The following is a 12,377-nucleotide window of genomic DNA, read 5'->3' as shown; positions in this document are numbered from 1 at the left end:
ATGATATTTGCATTTTAACTGTGGAATATGAATAAGTGGAATTTTGACATAGTGGTACTTTTTCCTCAGTAAAACATGAAAAAGTACTACATCCCTTTCAGCGTTTTTCTAATTTCCATCTTATTTCATCTGCGATCGTCGCATTGTTGTCAATAAAGGTTTTTTAAAAAATTCGGCTTCATTTCCTGCTTCGTTCACTTTCTCTTTCACCGCAGCCTTCGGTCCACTTGAAGGTACTGTATCCACGAAGAACAGGGTGTGTGCAGGTCGGCCACACACACACACACACACACACACACACACACACACACACACACACACACACTGATCCTCGGAGTCCGAACAACCAAACAGAACCAGTATTAAGTTTAGACCGAATTCCGTTTAGTGTTCGGTGATCACTGTGCAGCAGCTGTTTCTGGTTAATATTTCATTGTTCAGGAAAACATTGTATTATTTATGACTTCTCGATAGTGTGACTTGTGGGCCGGGGCCAGTTTCCAAACGATGACAAAGTGTTTGTGTCCATGTCCGACAAGTTCAGAGAGAAAGACAAAATAATGGAAGCAGTAGCTAGAAATGACCAACACCGTGAGAAACAGTTATACGGAGGAAGGTTTGTCAAAGGAAATTTGACTCCATGGATGATAAACTACTGTTTCAGAAATGAGGACGATTTGGCACAGTAGGTGTTGTCATGGATACAGAGTTACCTCGATAATATCCAGTGAAATGACGGCGTTTCAGACCTGGGAAGGGGACACAAGGATCAGTCTTTGGACCAAAGTTATTTAATATATTAATGCTCTACTCAGCAACAGAATGATGGACAAGGATGTAAAAATAGAAATCGATGTTGACATTAAAAGAGTAAAAGTTTTTGGGCGTCATCACTGATGACAAGATGAATTGGGAGCCACATGTAAATTTAGTGAAATCTTCAGCGATTGTGTACAAAGTCAAAGCTCTTCATGTATATGCTTGTATTTACTGTACTGTTCAGTTATTGTTCCATACGTCAGCAGTTCTGCAGAGATTTGGGGAAAAGCCTGTAAGCAACTTTCCATCTTCCAGAAGAAAACTGTATGAATGATCCAATATCAACTTTGATGATAGAGCAGACTTTAAAATCGGAGCCACAACACATTTGAAAAGCAGATGTGTTTCAGTCAGAGGGCGAATTTGTTGAACAATGTACAACTCACTGGATTTAAGAAGAGTAAAAATACTGAGTTGAATAAATACAAAAAGTCTGTTTGTTGTGTGATTATGGTTTGGAGAGCTGCATAACTACGCATTATGAACGTTTACTTAATTCTAAATTCAGTTCTCCCTCATTTTCTTTCTCCTACCAAATGTCTTTGCCAGAGTTAACATTTATTGACATCCCACATTTAGGAATAAAAAACATTTGAGTATCGGGTCCAGTTCTACTTTTACCACTAGTTTTCTCCTCCACTGCAGATGATAGACTTTGTGACACTGTTTTGTGGACCAGCTTACGGCAGCTTCCTCTGACTCACAGTTGGTTACAGGTGGGTTCATCCTAACACTCGGTGTAATGACTGTGGAAAAAAAAAGTTTTACATCCACAGTAATGATTACTCTAGTTATACTTTATTCAATATTCTCCAATTACTGTTAAAGTGAACATATCATGTCTGCAAAGTGACTCCTTGAACCTTTGGTAATTTAGTCAAACCAGCTGAGCAATAAACCAAAGTGCTTCAGATGTGTTAAAAGAGGAAGTCAGTTAATCAAGGATTGTGCTGATGGTTTCACCTCTGCTTTCAGTGTTTCCTCTCCACAGGAAGGTAGAAAGTGTGTGTGAATTCAGCAGCATGGATCAGTGTGAGGACAGAGAGGAGGGAGACCCTCCCTCTAAAACCACTCTGTGTGGGGAACCTGAGAGCCAGACCAAAGCTCAGAGGTGAGATGAGGATCTCTAACTGTCCATGACTCTTCTCCATGTCAGAGCTCAGCACCAACAATCACTCCACCATCATTATTCACACTCTGACCTCTGTCTGTGTTGTGTTCAAGACCAGAGAAGCTGCACAGACCAGACTCTGCTGTACCTGGACCTGAACCCAGCTGTGTGTCACTCAAGAGTGATTGGTCAATGAAAGAACCTCTACGTTTCAGACAGTCTGATGATGGAAGGTGAGAATTTAAAACTCTACTAAAGATCATGTGACTGACTTGGTTCAAGTTTTAAACTGACTTCTTCCTGATTCCTCCACAGAGTGGACCAGCAGAGCTCAGAGGTTCCCAGTAGTCAGTCTGTCCAGCAGCATCAAACACACCTGGACTCCATATTTATGGTCTGTACATGTACAACTACTATTTTTCCATCTGTTGTGTCCACAATAATGTCCATGCTGCACTTTTTAGACCAGTGGATAGTCAGTCTGTGCAACATGGATCTGATGTTTGGCTCCATGGTTTTACTTGGATTGTGTCATTTATATAGTTTTGTGTTCCAGCTGCTGGAGGACAACATTGTCACTTTTGTGAAGAACGAGCTGAAGAAGATCCAGAAGAGTCTGAGTCCAGATTACCCAGAATGCTTAGAGAGTCAGAGGGAGGATGAGGAAGTGTTGGATGGTGAGGATGAAGAGCAGAGGAGGAGCAGCAGAGAGTCATTTCTGAAGATCACAGTGAACTTCCTGAGGAGAATGAAGCAGGAGGAGCTGGCTGACTGTCTGCAGAGCAGTAAGAAGATTTCTGTAAAGATTTAAAATAGGATAAGACAATTCTTTATTGTCATTACACATTTCTGTACAACCCAATTCTCTTTGAGGAAATCGTTTCACAGCAGGATATGTAGTTCTCTGAAGGATAAAAGATTACAAAGATAACAAAGTAGTTAAGGGAACAATGAATGAGAAAGTGAAATAAAGGAGTAAAAAGGGTTGAGTGTCTATAGTGCAAAATGCAGTTTAAGGTCCAAAGTACAGTCCATTAGAGCTTTCACAGCCCTGGGAGAGAAGCTGTTTTTCAGTCTTTTTATTTGTGACCTCACGACTCTGAGCCTGCCAGAAGGGACGGTCTCAAAAAGACACTGTCCAGGGTGTGTGCATTCAGAACTGATCCTGGATATGTACGTGGATCCTGGATTCTGGATCCTGGGTATGTACGTGGGAGGATATTTCTTGCCAGAAGTGCTGCTGAGTATATGTACAAGTGAACCCCAGCACTAACACATGTGTAAAGCTACACGGAGCAAGAAAACACAGCAAAATCACAAGCTATATAGATCTGTGATCATAGTGAGAATTCACAACATCCAACAGCAGCAAACAACCACATACATGACTGAATAGCAGTGAAGTAACACAGGTTAAATCCAACAATTTATGCCACAGTGTCAAGCTCACTACTTATCAGTTACTGCTCACAGCACAGACAAAGACAATGCTTGAGTGTATTAAATATGCATCTGTTCATTACCAAAACTGAAAATGTGTCTGTTGGTGGCCCCCACATTTGGAACAATCTTTGTTTGACAGTGTAGTAAAAATCAGTGTCTTTTAATATATCACTGTGGACGTGTAGCAGGACCATGTGTAAGTCTTTTCTGAGTCATTGTGCTCCTCTATCCTCTATCTAAGTAATAAGTATAAAATAGCTAGATTAGTTGAGCCTGGGTTCCAGCAGGGTGTCAGCTACCCAGCAACAAGCTGAGCTCCAGTAGTGATGGTTAGTCAAGGGCACTTAACTACATGAAGGTGAGAAGCTATTAGGACCATGACCTTTCATTAAGAGCACAGGGAGTCACATTTGTCCAGGCTCAGTGATGTTCTTAATGATGCTATAAAGACCTCCACCTCTGAAAGTATAGCTTTTGATTATTATGGCTCCTGAAACTATGTTTCAGTCTGGAGGGAGAGCCAAGCTGGAGAGAGATTTGCGAAGCCTAAGTCAGACAGGGTCTGAAAATCTTCACAATCTTGGAACTTGACACCATAGTATTTTTAGAAGGACGTTTTACAAAAATAAGAACAAATTGATTGTAAGGCAGCTTAAATGTAAGGCTTGAATAAACGTTTTAGTTTAGATCCATAGATTTTCTTTTTCATTTAGAGTCTCCTGCCATGTGTCAGCTGAACCTAAAATCTAACCTGAAGCAGAAGTTCCAGTGTGTGTTTGAGGGCATCGCTAAAGCAGGAAACCCAACCCTTCTGAATCAGATCTACACAGAGCTCTACATCACAGAGGGAGGGACTGGAGAGGTCAATGATGAACATGAGGTCAGACAGATTGAAACAGCATCCAGGAAACCAGTCAAACCAGAAACAACAATCAGACAAGAAGACATCTTTAAAGCCTCACCTGGAAGAGATGGACGAATCAGAAGAGTGATGACAAAGGGAGTGGCTGGCATTGGGAAAACAGTCTCAGCACAGAAGTTCACTCTGGACTGGGCTGAAGACAAAGCCAACCAGGACATACAGTTCACATTTCCATTGACTTTCAGAGAGCTGAATGTGCTGAAAGAGAAAAAGTTCAGCTTGGTGGAACTTGTTCATCTCTTCTTTCCTGAAACCAAAGGAATCAGCAGGTTTGAAAAGTTCCAGGTTGTGTTCATCTTTGATGGTCTGGATGAGTGTCGACTTCCTCTGGACTTCCACAACAATGAGATCCTGACTGATGTCACAGAGTCCACTTCAGTGGATGTGCTGCTGACAAACCTCATCAGGGGGAATCTGCTTCCCTCTGCTCGCCTCTGGATCACCACACGACCTGCAGCAGCCAATCAGATCCCTCCTGAGTGTGTTGACATGGTGACAGAGGTCAGAGGGTTCACTGACCCACAGAAGGAGGAGTACTTCAGGAAGAGATTCGGAGATGAAAACCAGGCCAGCAGAATCATCTCCCACATCAAGACATCACGAAGTCTCCACATCATGTGCCACATCCCAGTCTTCTGCTGGATCACTGCTACAGTTCTGGGGAATGTGTGGAATGCCAGAGAGGAAGGAGAGCTGCCCAAGACCCTGACTGAGATGTACATCCACTTCCTAGTGGTTCAGTCCAAACTGAAGAACATCAAGTATGATGGAGGAGCTGAGACAGATCCACACTGGAGTCCAGAGAACAAGAAGATGATTGAGTCTCTGGGAAAACTGGCTTTTGAGCAGCTGCAGAAAGGAAACCTGATCTTCTATGAATCAGACCTGACAGAGTGTGGCATCGATATCAGAGCAGCCTCAGTGTACTCAGGAGTGTTCACACAGATCTTTATAGAGGAGAGAGGACTGTACCAGGACAAGGTGTTCTGTTTCGTCCATCTGAGTGTTCAGGAGTTTCTGGCTGCTCTTCATGTCCATCTGACTTTCATCAGGTCTGGAGTCAATCTGCTGTCAGAAACAACCTCAGAGAAGTTACAAATAAGAAAAAACAAACCTGCATTGACAGACCTCTACCAGAGTGCTGTAGACAAGGCCTTAGAGAGTCCAAATGGACACTTGGACTTGTTCCTTCGATTTCTCCTGGGCCTGTCACTGGTGACCAATCAGACCCTGTTACAAGGTCTTCGAACAAAAACAAAAAATACCTCAGATGTGAATCAGGTATGTACGCTCCAGTACATCAAAGGTAAGATCGAGGAGAACCCTTGTCCAGAAAGAAGCATCAACCTGTTCCACTGTCTGAATGAACTGAATGATTGTTCTCTAGTGGAGCAGATCCAACAGTACCTGAGATCAGGAAGTCTCTCCACAAATAAACTGTCTCCTGCTCAGTGGTCAGCTCTGGTCTTCATCTTACTGTCATCAGAAAAAGATCTGAACGTGTTTGACCTGAAGAAATACTCTGCTTCAGAGGAGGCTCTGCTGAAGCTGCTGCCTGTGGTCAAAGCCTCAAAGAAAGCTGTGTAAGACTTCAGACATAGTGAAATTGAATTGCTATAAACATAAAGACAAATAAAATTATCTTTTTATTTCTCATCATATTTTAAGCCTGAATGATTGTAATTTATCAGAAAGAAACAAACAGCACAAACAAATGAATTGGCTTTGTTGTTCTAACACGTTTGGACTTTACTGCTATCTGCTAATTTTTTTTAAATTTTGATCCAGACTGAGTGGCTGTAACCTCTCAGAGAGAAGCTGTGAAGCTCTGTCCTCAGTTCTCAGCTTCCAGTCCTCTAGTCTGAGAGAGCTGGACCTGAGTAACAACGACCTGAACGACTCAGGATTGAAGCTTCTGTCTGCTGGACTGGAGACTCCACAGTGTAAACTGGAGACTCTCAGGTCAGATGTTTGCCTAATAGCTGAGGCATTTTAGTATCTTGACAACCAAAATCAAATAAATAGCAGAAGCTAATAAAGCTCTTATGACATGTAGACAAAAATGTCGGTTGTATAATGTTCAGATATTCGGGCTATTTTACAACAAAAAATGTTTGGTTGGTAAATACCAGAAGAATCAAGTAAAACAAAGTGAATATTACCAAGATGCATTGTTTGCAAATAATTTCTTCTTTATGATTCACTGGGGGCCTCAAGTAAACCCCACTGAGATGTTCCTCCTCTAACAAGCTGCTGATGACATATACAACAGAATATTCCTGCCAATCCTGACAGTTATGAAAGACAATGTTTAACTGTGCTATTTTCATTAAAATTGCTTTTTTTTAAATTTAAATATATTAAAAATAAGTTGAACAATTTTCTACTTAAAACTTTGTTTTAAATTTATGTGGGTAGTCTGATATATCAGATTCAAACTTAAACATCCCATCAATATATTTCATTTCCACTAATGTGTGGACTTGAACAGCACAACATGATATTTTTAGACCTAATGTCACTGCTCTGCATTGGAAACCTTCCATGAATCCAGTTTCAGGTCACGCACACACGTGTAGAGCAAAGAGGCCCCAGAGGAGCAGACCAAACAAATGTGCACTTCAGTTGTGTTCAGACAAAATCCTTCCTACAGGGTTGTGTGGAGGTGTGACCATGTTTACACCACTCGCTCTCTTCATTCACTCACTATGTCACTCTTCCACTGCTCTCGCTGAGCTCGGGAGAAGGGGAACAATTAAATGGTGCCAACATTATCTTGTAAACCTAGTGGAGGGTCTCGTTGGCATGGCCGGCCACCATGCATGTACCAATGTAGAGGAAACATTGCATTATTAAATATTGCTGTTATCGATTTATCTCCATAGTCATTGAAGATTTTGTGTGTCTGCAGACTGTCAGGTTGTCTGGTCACAGAGGAAGGTTGTGCTTCTCTGGCCTCAGCTCTGAGCTCCAACCCCTCCCATCTGAGAGAACTGGACCTGAGCTACAATCATCCAGGAGACTCAGGAGTGAAGCTGCTGTCTGCTGGATTGAAGGATCCACAGTGGAGACTGGACACTCTCAGGTATGCTGCACACCCACCAGCCACTCTATAGGTAAACCTTGGTAGTACCAGGCCAGAGAGTCTCTTGCCTTCAAAATGCTGTATTTTTTGTTGCATAGATTTAACAAGGTGCCAGTAACCTTCCTTAGAGAATTTGGTCCACATGGACACAATAGAATCATGCAGTTGCTGTAGCTTTGTCAGCTGCACATGATGTTCCATGATGTTCCACCGGATCCCAAAAGTGGACTGGATTGAGATCTGATGATTGTAGCGGTCACTTGAGTACAGTGAACTCGTTGTGTTCAAGAAACCAGTTTGAGATGATTTTAGCTTTGTGACATGGTGCGATGGGTCACTATGGTCATATTTATGCTCAGGTAGGCTGCAGCATTAACACAAGGTTCACCATTACACCACCACCGACACAAAACCACCGATACAAGGCAGGATGGATCCAAGCTTTCAAAGATTTATCTGACCAGGCAACGTTTTTTTCAGAAGGTTTCTATTTTTCTGAACATTCTCTGCAAACCTTAGAGATGGCTGTGAGTAGATCCCAGTAGATCGTTCTTTCCTACTCTGATGCTTGGCTTGAATTTCAGCAGATCGTCTTGACCATGTTTACATTCTAAATACACCGAGTTGCTGCCATGTGATTGGCTGAGTGGATATTTGTCATAATGAGCAGTTGAACAGATGTACCTAATAAAATGGTGAACGTGCTGCTGCTGACTTTCCACCCTTTTCCCACAGAGTGGAGCCTGCTGGAATCCACTGGTTAAAACCAGGTCTGCGGAAGTGTAAGTGATCTTAGTTGGATTTGTGAAACAAGAACCCACATTTACAGTTACATTTAGTCATTCAGCAAGTTGTGCAAAGCAACTTACAGGTACGGAGCAAACAGTTGTGTTAAAACAAGGGGTTGATGGACAAATGCTGTTGTGAAACAATGAAAAATGTTCAGAAAGTATGTTTAAAACAACGCACGTTTTCTACTCCTCACATTAGTGCAGTTTCTGCTTAGCTACTGTATCTCACACATTTGTGGATTTTCTGAAAAGAGGAGATAAGCTGAAGAGAAAATGCTAACTGGCTCTATCCAAGCAAACAGAACAGGAGACTCGAACTACTTCATGTTTAAAGGGATTTGTGGATTTGATGTTCTGCATTAGCAAAGGTTCGGACGGTACTAAAGCCGATGAATGTAAAAACACAGCAAGTCAGTGACGGCAGCTGTTTGTGTCTTGTTGTCTCCGTCAGATTTCTGTCGACTCACAATCGACACAAACACAGTGAACAGGAAACTACAACTGTCTGACAACAACAGGAAGGTGACACGTGTGGTGGAGGATCAGTCGTATCCTGATCATCAGGACAGATTTGACTGGAGACCTCAGCTGCTGTGTAGAAATGTTCTGACCGGTCGCTGTAGCTGAGAGGTGGAGAGAGAAGGACGGGTGGATATATCAGTGAGTTACAGAGGAATCAGCAGGAAAGGAGACAAGTCTGACTGCTGGCTTGGAAGAAACTATTGGTCCTGGAGTCTGGGCTGCTTTGATGACGGCTACTCTGTCTGTCACAATAATCAGACAACATTCATCCGTCTCAACTCCTCGTCCTCAGTCTCTAACAGAGTAGCAGTGTATGTGGACTGTCCTGCTGGGACTCTGACAAACTGATCCACCTCCACACCTTCAACAGCACCTTCACGGAACCTCTGTATGCTGGGTTTGAGTTGTACCCTGATGCCTCAATGTCTCTGTGTGAGTTGGAAAAGTCCTAAAGCTCAAACCTCTAAAACCAAAAGTAATGAGCTACAATAGGACAGTAAAACTTTGTACGCAAGAAATATCACCTCACCTCAACAATCATTTTATATAGTAAAATAAAATGACGTAATGTTCTGTAAATGATCATCTTGATATTCTATTGGCAGCACTTGATTTCTCACTAATCTGCAGCTGTGTTAGCCAACAAAAACTATGACGGCTACAATTTGTTGAAATCAAAACAACCTCTCTCTCCCCTTCAGTTTACTAAGCTTTATTTAAACATTGTCTCTGGGCAAGAGATTTTTCACGAGATTCTTATCATTTGATGTTAAATTAAGGATGGTCGCTGGATAAAGGTGTAATATTGTTTTTGTTTTTTACCTGTATGTATGACTTAGTTTTGTTTCTATTTATGTCCATTGGGAATATTATTCATTTTCTTTGTCATTTATATTAATTATTGAATGTTTCTTGTGCTGAAATTAGTCCAGCTAACTGCACAGTGTGATTGAATGTGATGTCATTTCAGAATGTTAAAGTTTGCCTGTGATCTCTTCTGATTTCCCTTGACGTGCATCAGTTAAGATCTTTAAGTGGGCTGAGAGGGGGCACAGCTCGGTCTATTAAATTATTTAATATGTCAAAGTTGTTTTGCTGATATTCACCTGCATGAGCAGTTTAGCAAAGAAGAGCATAAAGCTGCAGTGTCCAGATGTGCGAGCCTGACTGAGACCCATCCAGACAGCCTGTGCTGTCATTGCAGCCAAAGGTGAATCTTCTTAATCCTGAAACACTTCATTCACTTTCACTTACAGTTGTATGCAAAAGTGTAGGAACCCCTGACAATGTCCATGGTTTTCATTGATAATTATTTGGGTGTTTGGATCAGCAATTTCATTTTGATCTATAAAATAACTGGAGGACACAGTAATATTTCAGTAGTGAAATGAGGTTTATTGGATTAACAGAAAATGTGCAATATGCATCAAAACGAAATTAGAAAGGTGCATAAATTTGGGAACCCTTGTCATTTTGTTGATTTGAATACCTGTAACTACTTAGCACTGATTAGCTCATTAAGCCTTGAACTTCATAGACAGGTGCATCCCATCATGAGAAAAGGTATTTGAGGTGGCCAATTGCAAGTGGCAACATGGGGGTCTCAGCTTTTCTACCTATCGGCACTCAAAGCGCTTTAAACTGCTTCTTATTCACCCATTCACACCAACCATCACACACACACACACACACTGACACTGGGGTTCAGTGTCTTGCTCAAGGACACTTTGACAGGTGACTGGAGGCTCTGGGGATTGAACCAACAACTGTGAGATTGGTAGACAACCGCTCTACCTTCCTGCGCCCCAGTCGCCCACAAATGACCTGAAAACAAAGATTGTTCCACATTATTGTTTAGGGGAAGAATACAAAAAGTTATCGCAGAGATATAAGCTGTCAGTGTCCACTGTGAGGAACATAGTGAGGAAATGTTAGACCACAGGCACAGTTCTTGTTAAGGCCAGAATTGGCAGGCCACATAAAATATTGGAGAGGCAAATGGTCAAAAACAGCCCACAGGCCACCTCCAAAGACCTACAACATCAACTTGCTGCAGATGGTGTCACTGTGCATCGTGCAACAATTCAGCACACTTTGCACAAGGAGTAGCTGTATGGGAGAGTGATGCAAACGAAGCCTTTTCTGCACACACGCCACAAACGGTGTCGCTTGAGGTTTGCAAATGCACATTTGGACAAGCCAGCTTCATTTTGGAATAAGGTGCTGTGGACTGATGAAACATTGTCAGGGGTTCCTGAACTTTTGCGTACAACTGTATGTTTCACATATTTTTATTTAATTGACATTACTTTGTAAAAAAAACTGTCTTCACGTTGACATTAATGAGGTATTTTTCTGAAATTCTGAAAAAGGAGGGTAAATACTTTTTATAGGCTCTGTAAAAGCAGATGTTATATTTATTGGTTTCATACCAATCAAATTAACTACAAAAGCAAATCTCTATTATTAAACATAGTCAGAAAGTAATAAAATGACGCCGGTGTTTGTGTGGAACTGATCCATAATCGTGTGATCTGGTCTGCTAACACTGGGTACTGAGTACCTGCAGTAACTGTGGTTTCCTGATGCTTGTAGGAGTAAAACTTTGTGGGAACATTATTTGAACAATAAGTACGTGTAAAAACAGATTCATATTATTAAATTAGTTCCAGTCCGAAAAATCTCAAATTTGTTATACAATTTGTGATCAGAGGGTCTTGAAGTTTTAAGATGGATGAATAATATTGTTTATACTTTTGGTAAAAAGTTTATATTGCAAAACTAAAGTTTTGTCCAAAGCCAAATATTTCCAGTACCTTAGTAAATATACAGGAACCGCAAATAAGTAGAATGATGGTGCTAAGCAGCAATGAGGAGATGTAACCACATTAAATGTGGGGCCTGACTATCATCTAATGTGACAAGCAGGAAACACTGAGGCTTTGGGAGCCGTTCGCCAACAATTGGATCAGTTTTAGTTGGTTTTTAACGTATTACCACCAAGTGGCAAAATGTCTCTTTATTACTGATCAAACTTGTGCAAGACTTTCAGCTCAGTATCTGCAAGTATAAATATTTGCTCTTACTCCTGTGTTGAGTCAGACAGAAGGTGGATCAATAGATTCTGATTGGCTGCAGCATGTTTGAGCACTTCTTTTTTTTTTCCTTATTGTTTTATTTGCTACATGTATCTGTGTATTTTAAAGTTACCAGCTGAAGAAAGGTGACGGAAACTGACGAGACTGAATCTGCCCACAGCAGCATCCCACACAGTTATTCTACATTGACACAGATGACGAGTTGCTGAACAGCTCAGGAACAAAATGTTCGTCTGGTCACTGCCAGTGTCGCAGTGACGACTGTGTCTGTAATATTTGCCTAGTGGCTTTGGGGAGGGAAAGTACAATGCCACTGCACAATTCCTGATCCCTGTGATGAGTCAGAAATTGAGCCATAGTTGAATCTCTGATGGCACTAAAATAAAGAATAAATCATCATTAAGCTACAAAACGGTCACATGGTTTGATCGACTCATCAGGCTTCTAGCAGAGCACTGCTGACTGAGAGCCGCTGTGACAGTGGGGAACAAGCACTTTGTAAGAACTGGATCAGTTTTATGCAAAGCAGTAATGACCTCAGCATCAGAAGATTAAGTGTGAGGATGAGCATCTGTCCCGGTAAATG

At 41.5% G+C, this 12,377-nt stretch overlaps 1 protein-coding gene across 6 annotated transcripts; it reads left to right on the top strand.

Annotated features, from left to right (window-relative positions):
- Window positions 1-180: 180 nt before the first annotated feature.
- Window positions 181-12,309, top strand: LOC137125494 (NLR family CARD domain-containing protein 3-like). 6 transcript variants are annotated; one of them, XM_067501068.1, is made up of 12 exons: window positions 181-233; window positions 1,465-1,535; window positions 1,795-1,930; window positions 2,044-2,163; window positions 2,246-2,324; window positions 2,487-2,715; window positions 4,087-5,878; window positions 6,084-6,257; window positions 7,207-7,380; window positions 8,116-8,162; window positions 8,623-9,903; window positions 11,900-12,309. In XM_067501068.1, the coding sequence occupies exons 3-11, from the start codon at window positions 1,842-1,844 to the stop codon at window positions 8,796-8,798; spliced, it is 2,880 nt and encodes a 959-aa protein (XP_067357169.1). In that variant the 5' UTR covers window positions 181-233; window positions 1,465-1,535; window positions 1,795-1,841; the 3' UTR covers window positions 8,799-9,903; window positions 11,900-12,309. The 6 variants fall into 6 exon arrangements, with proteins under 6 accessions (XP_067357169.1, XP_067357173.1, XP_067357174.1 ...); XM_067501072.1 differs by having other exon boundaries at window positions 181-256; XM_067501071.1 differs by having other exon boundaries at window positions 199-266.
- The last annotated feature ends 68 nt before the right edge of the window (window positions 12,310-12,377 follow it).

Source organism: Channa argus, chromosome 4 (assembly GCF_033026475.1).
Source record: "Channa argus isolate prfri chromosome 4, Channa argus male v1.0, whole genome shotgun sequence".
Lineage (NCBI taxonomy): Eukaryota > Metazoa > Chordata > Actinopteri > Anabantiformes > Channidae > Channa > Channa argus.
This window is presented reverse-complemented; position numbering and strand designations above follow the sequence as displayed.

Coding starts and splice junctions, on each gene's coding strand:
- LOC137125494 (XM_067501068.1), top strand. CDS start 1,842: ATGGATCAGTGTGAGGACAGAGAGGAGGGAGACCCTCCCTCTAAAACC. Junction 2,325..2,486: donor ACCTGGACTCCATATTTATG/GTCTGTACATGT, acceptor TTTGTGTTCCAG/CTGCTGGAGGACAACATTGT. Junction 8,163..8,622: donor AAAACCAGGTCTGCGGAAGT/GTAAGTGATCTT, acceptor TGTCTCCGTCAG/ATTTCTGTCGACTCACAATC.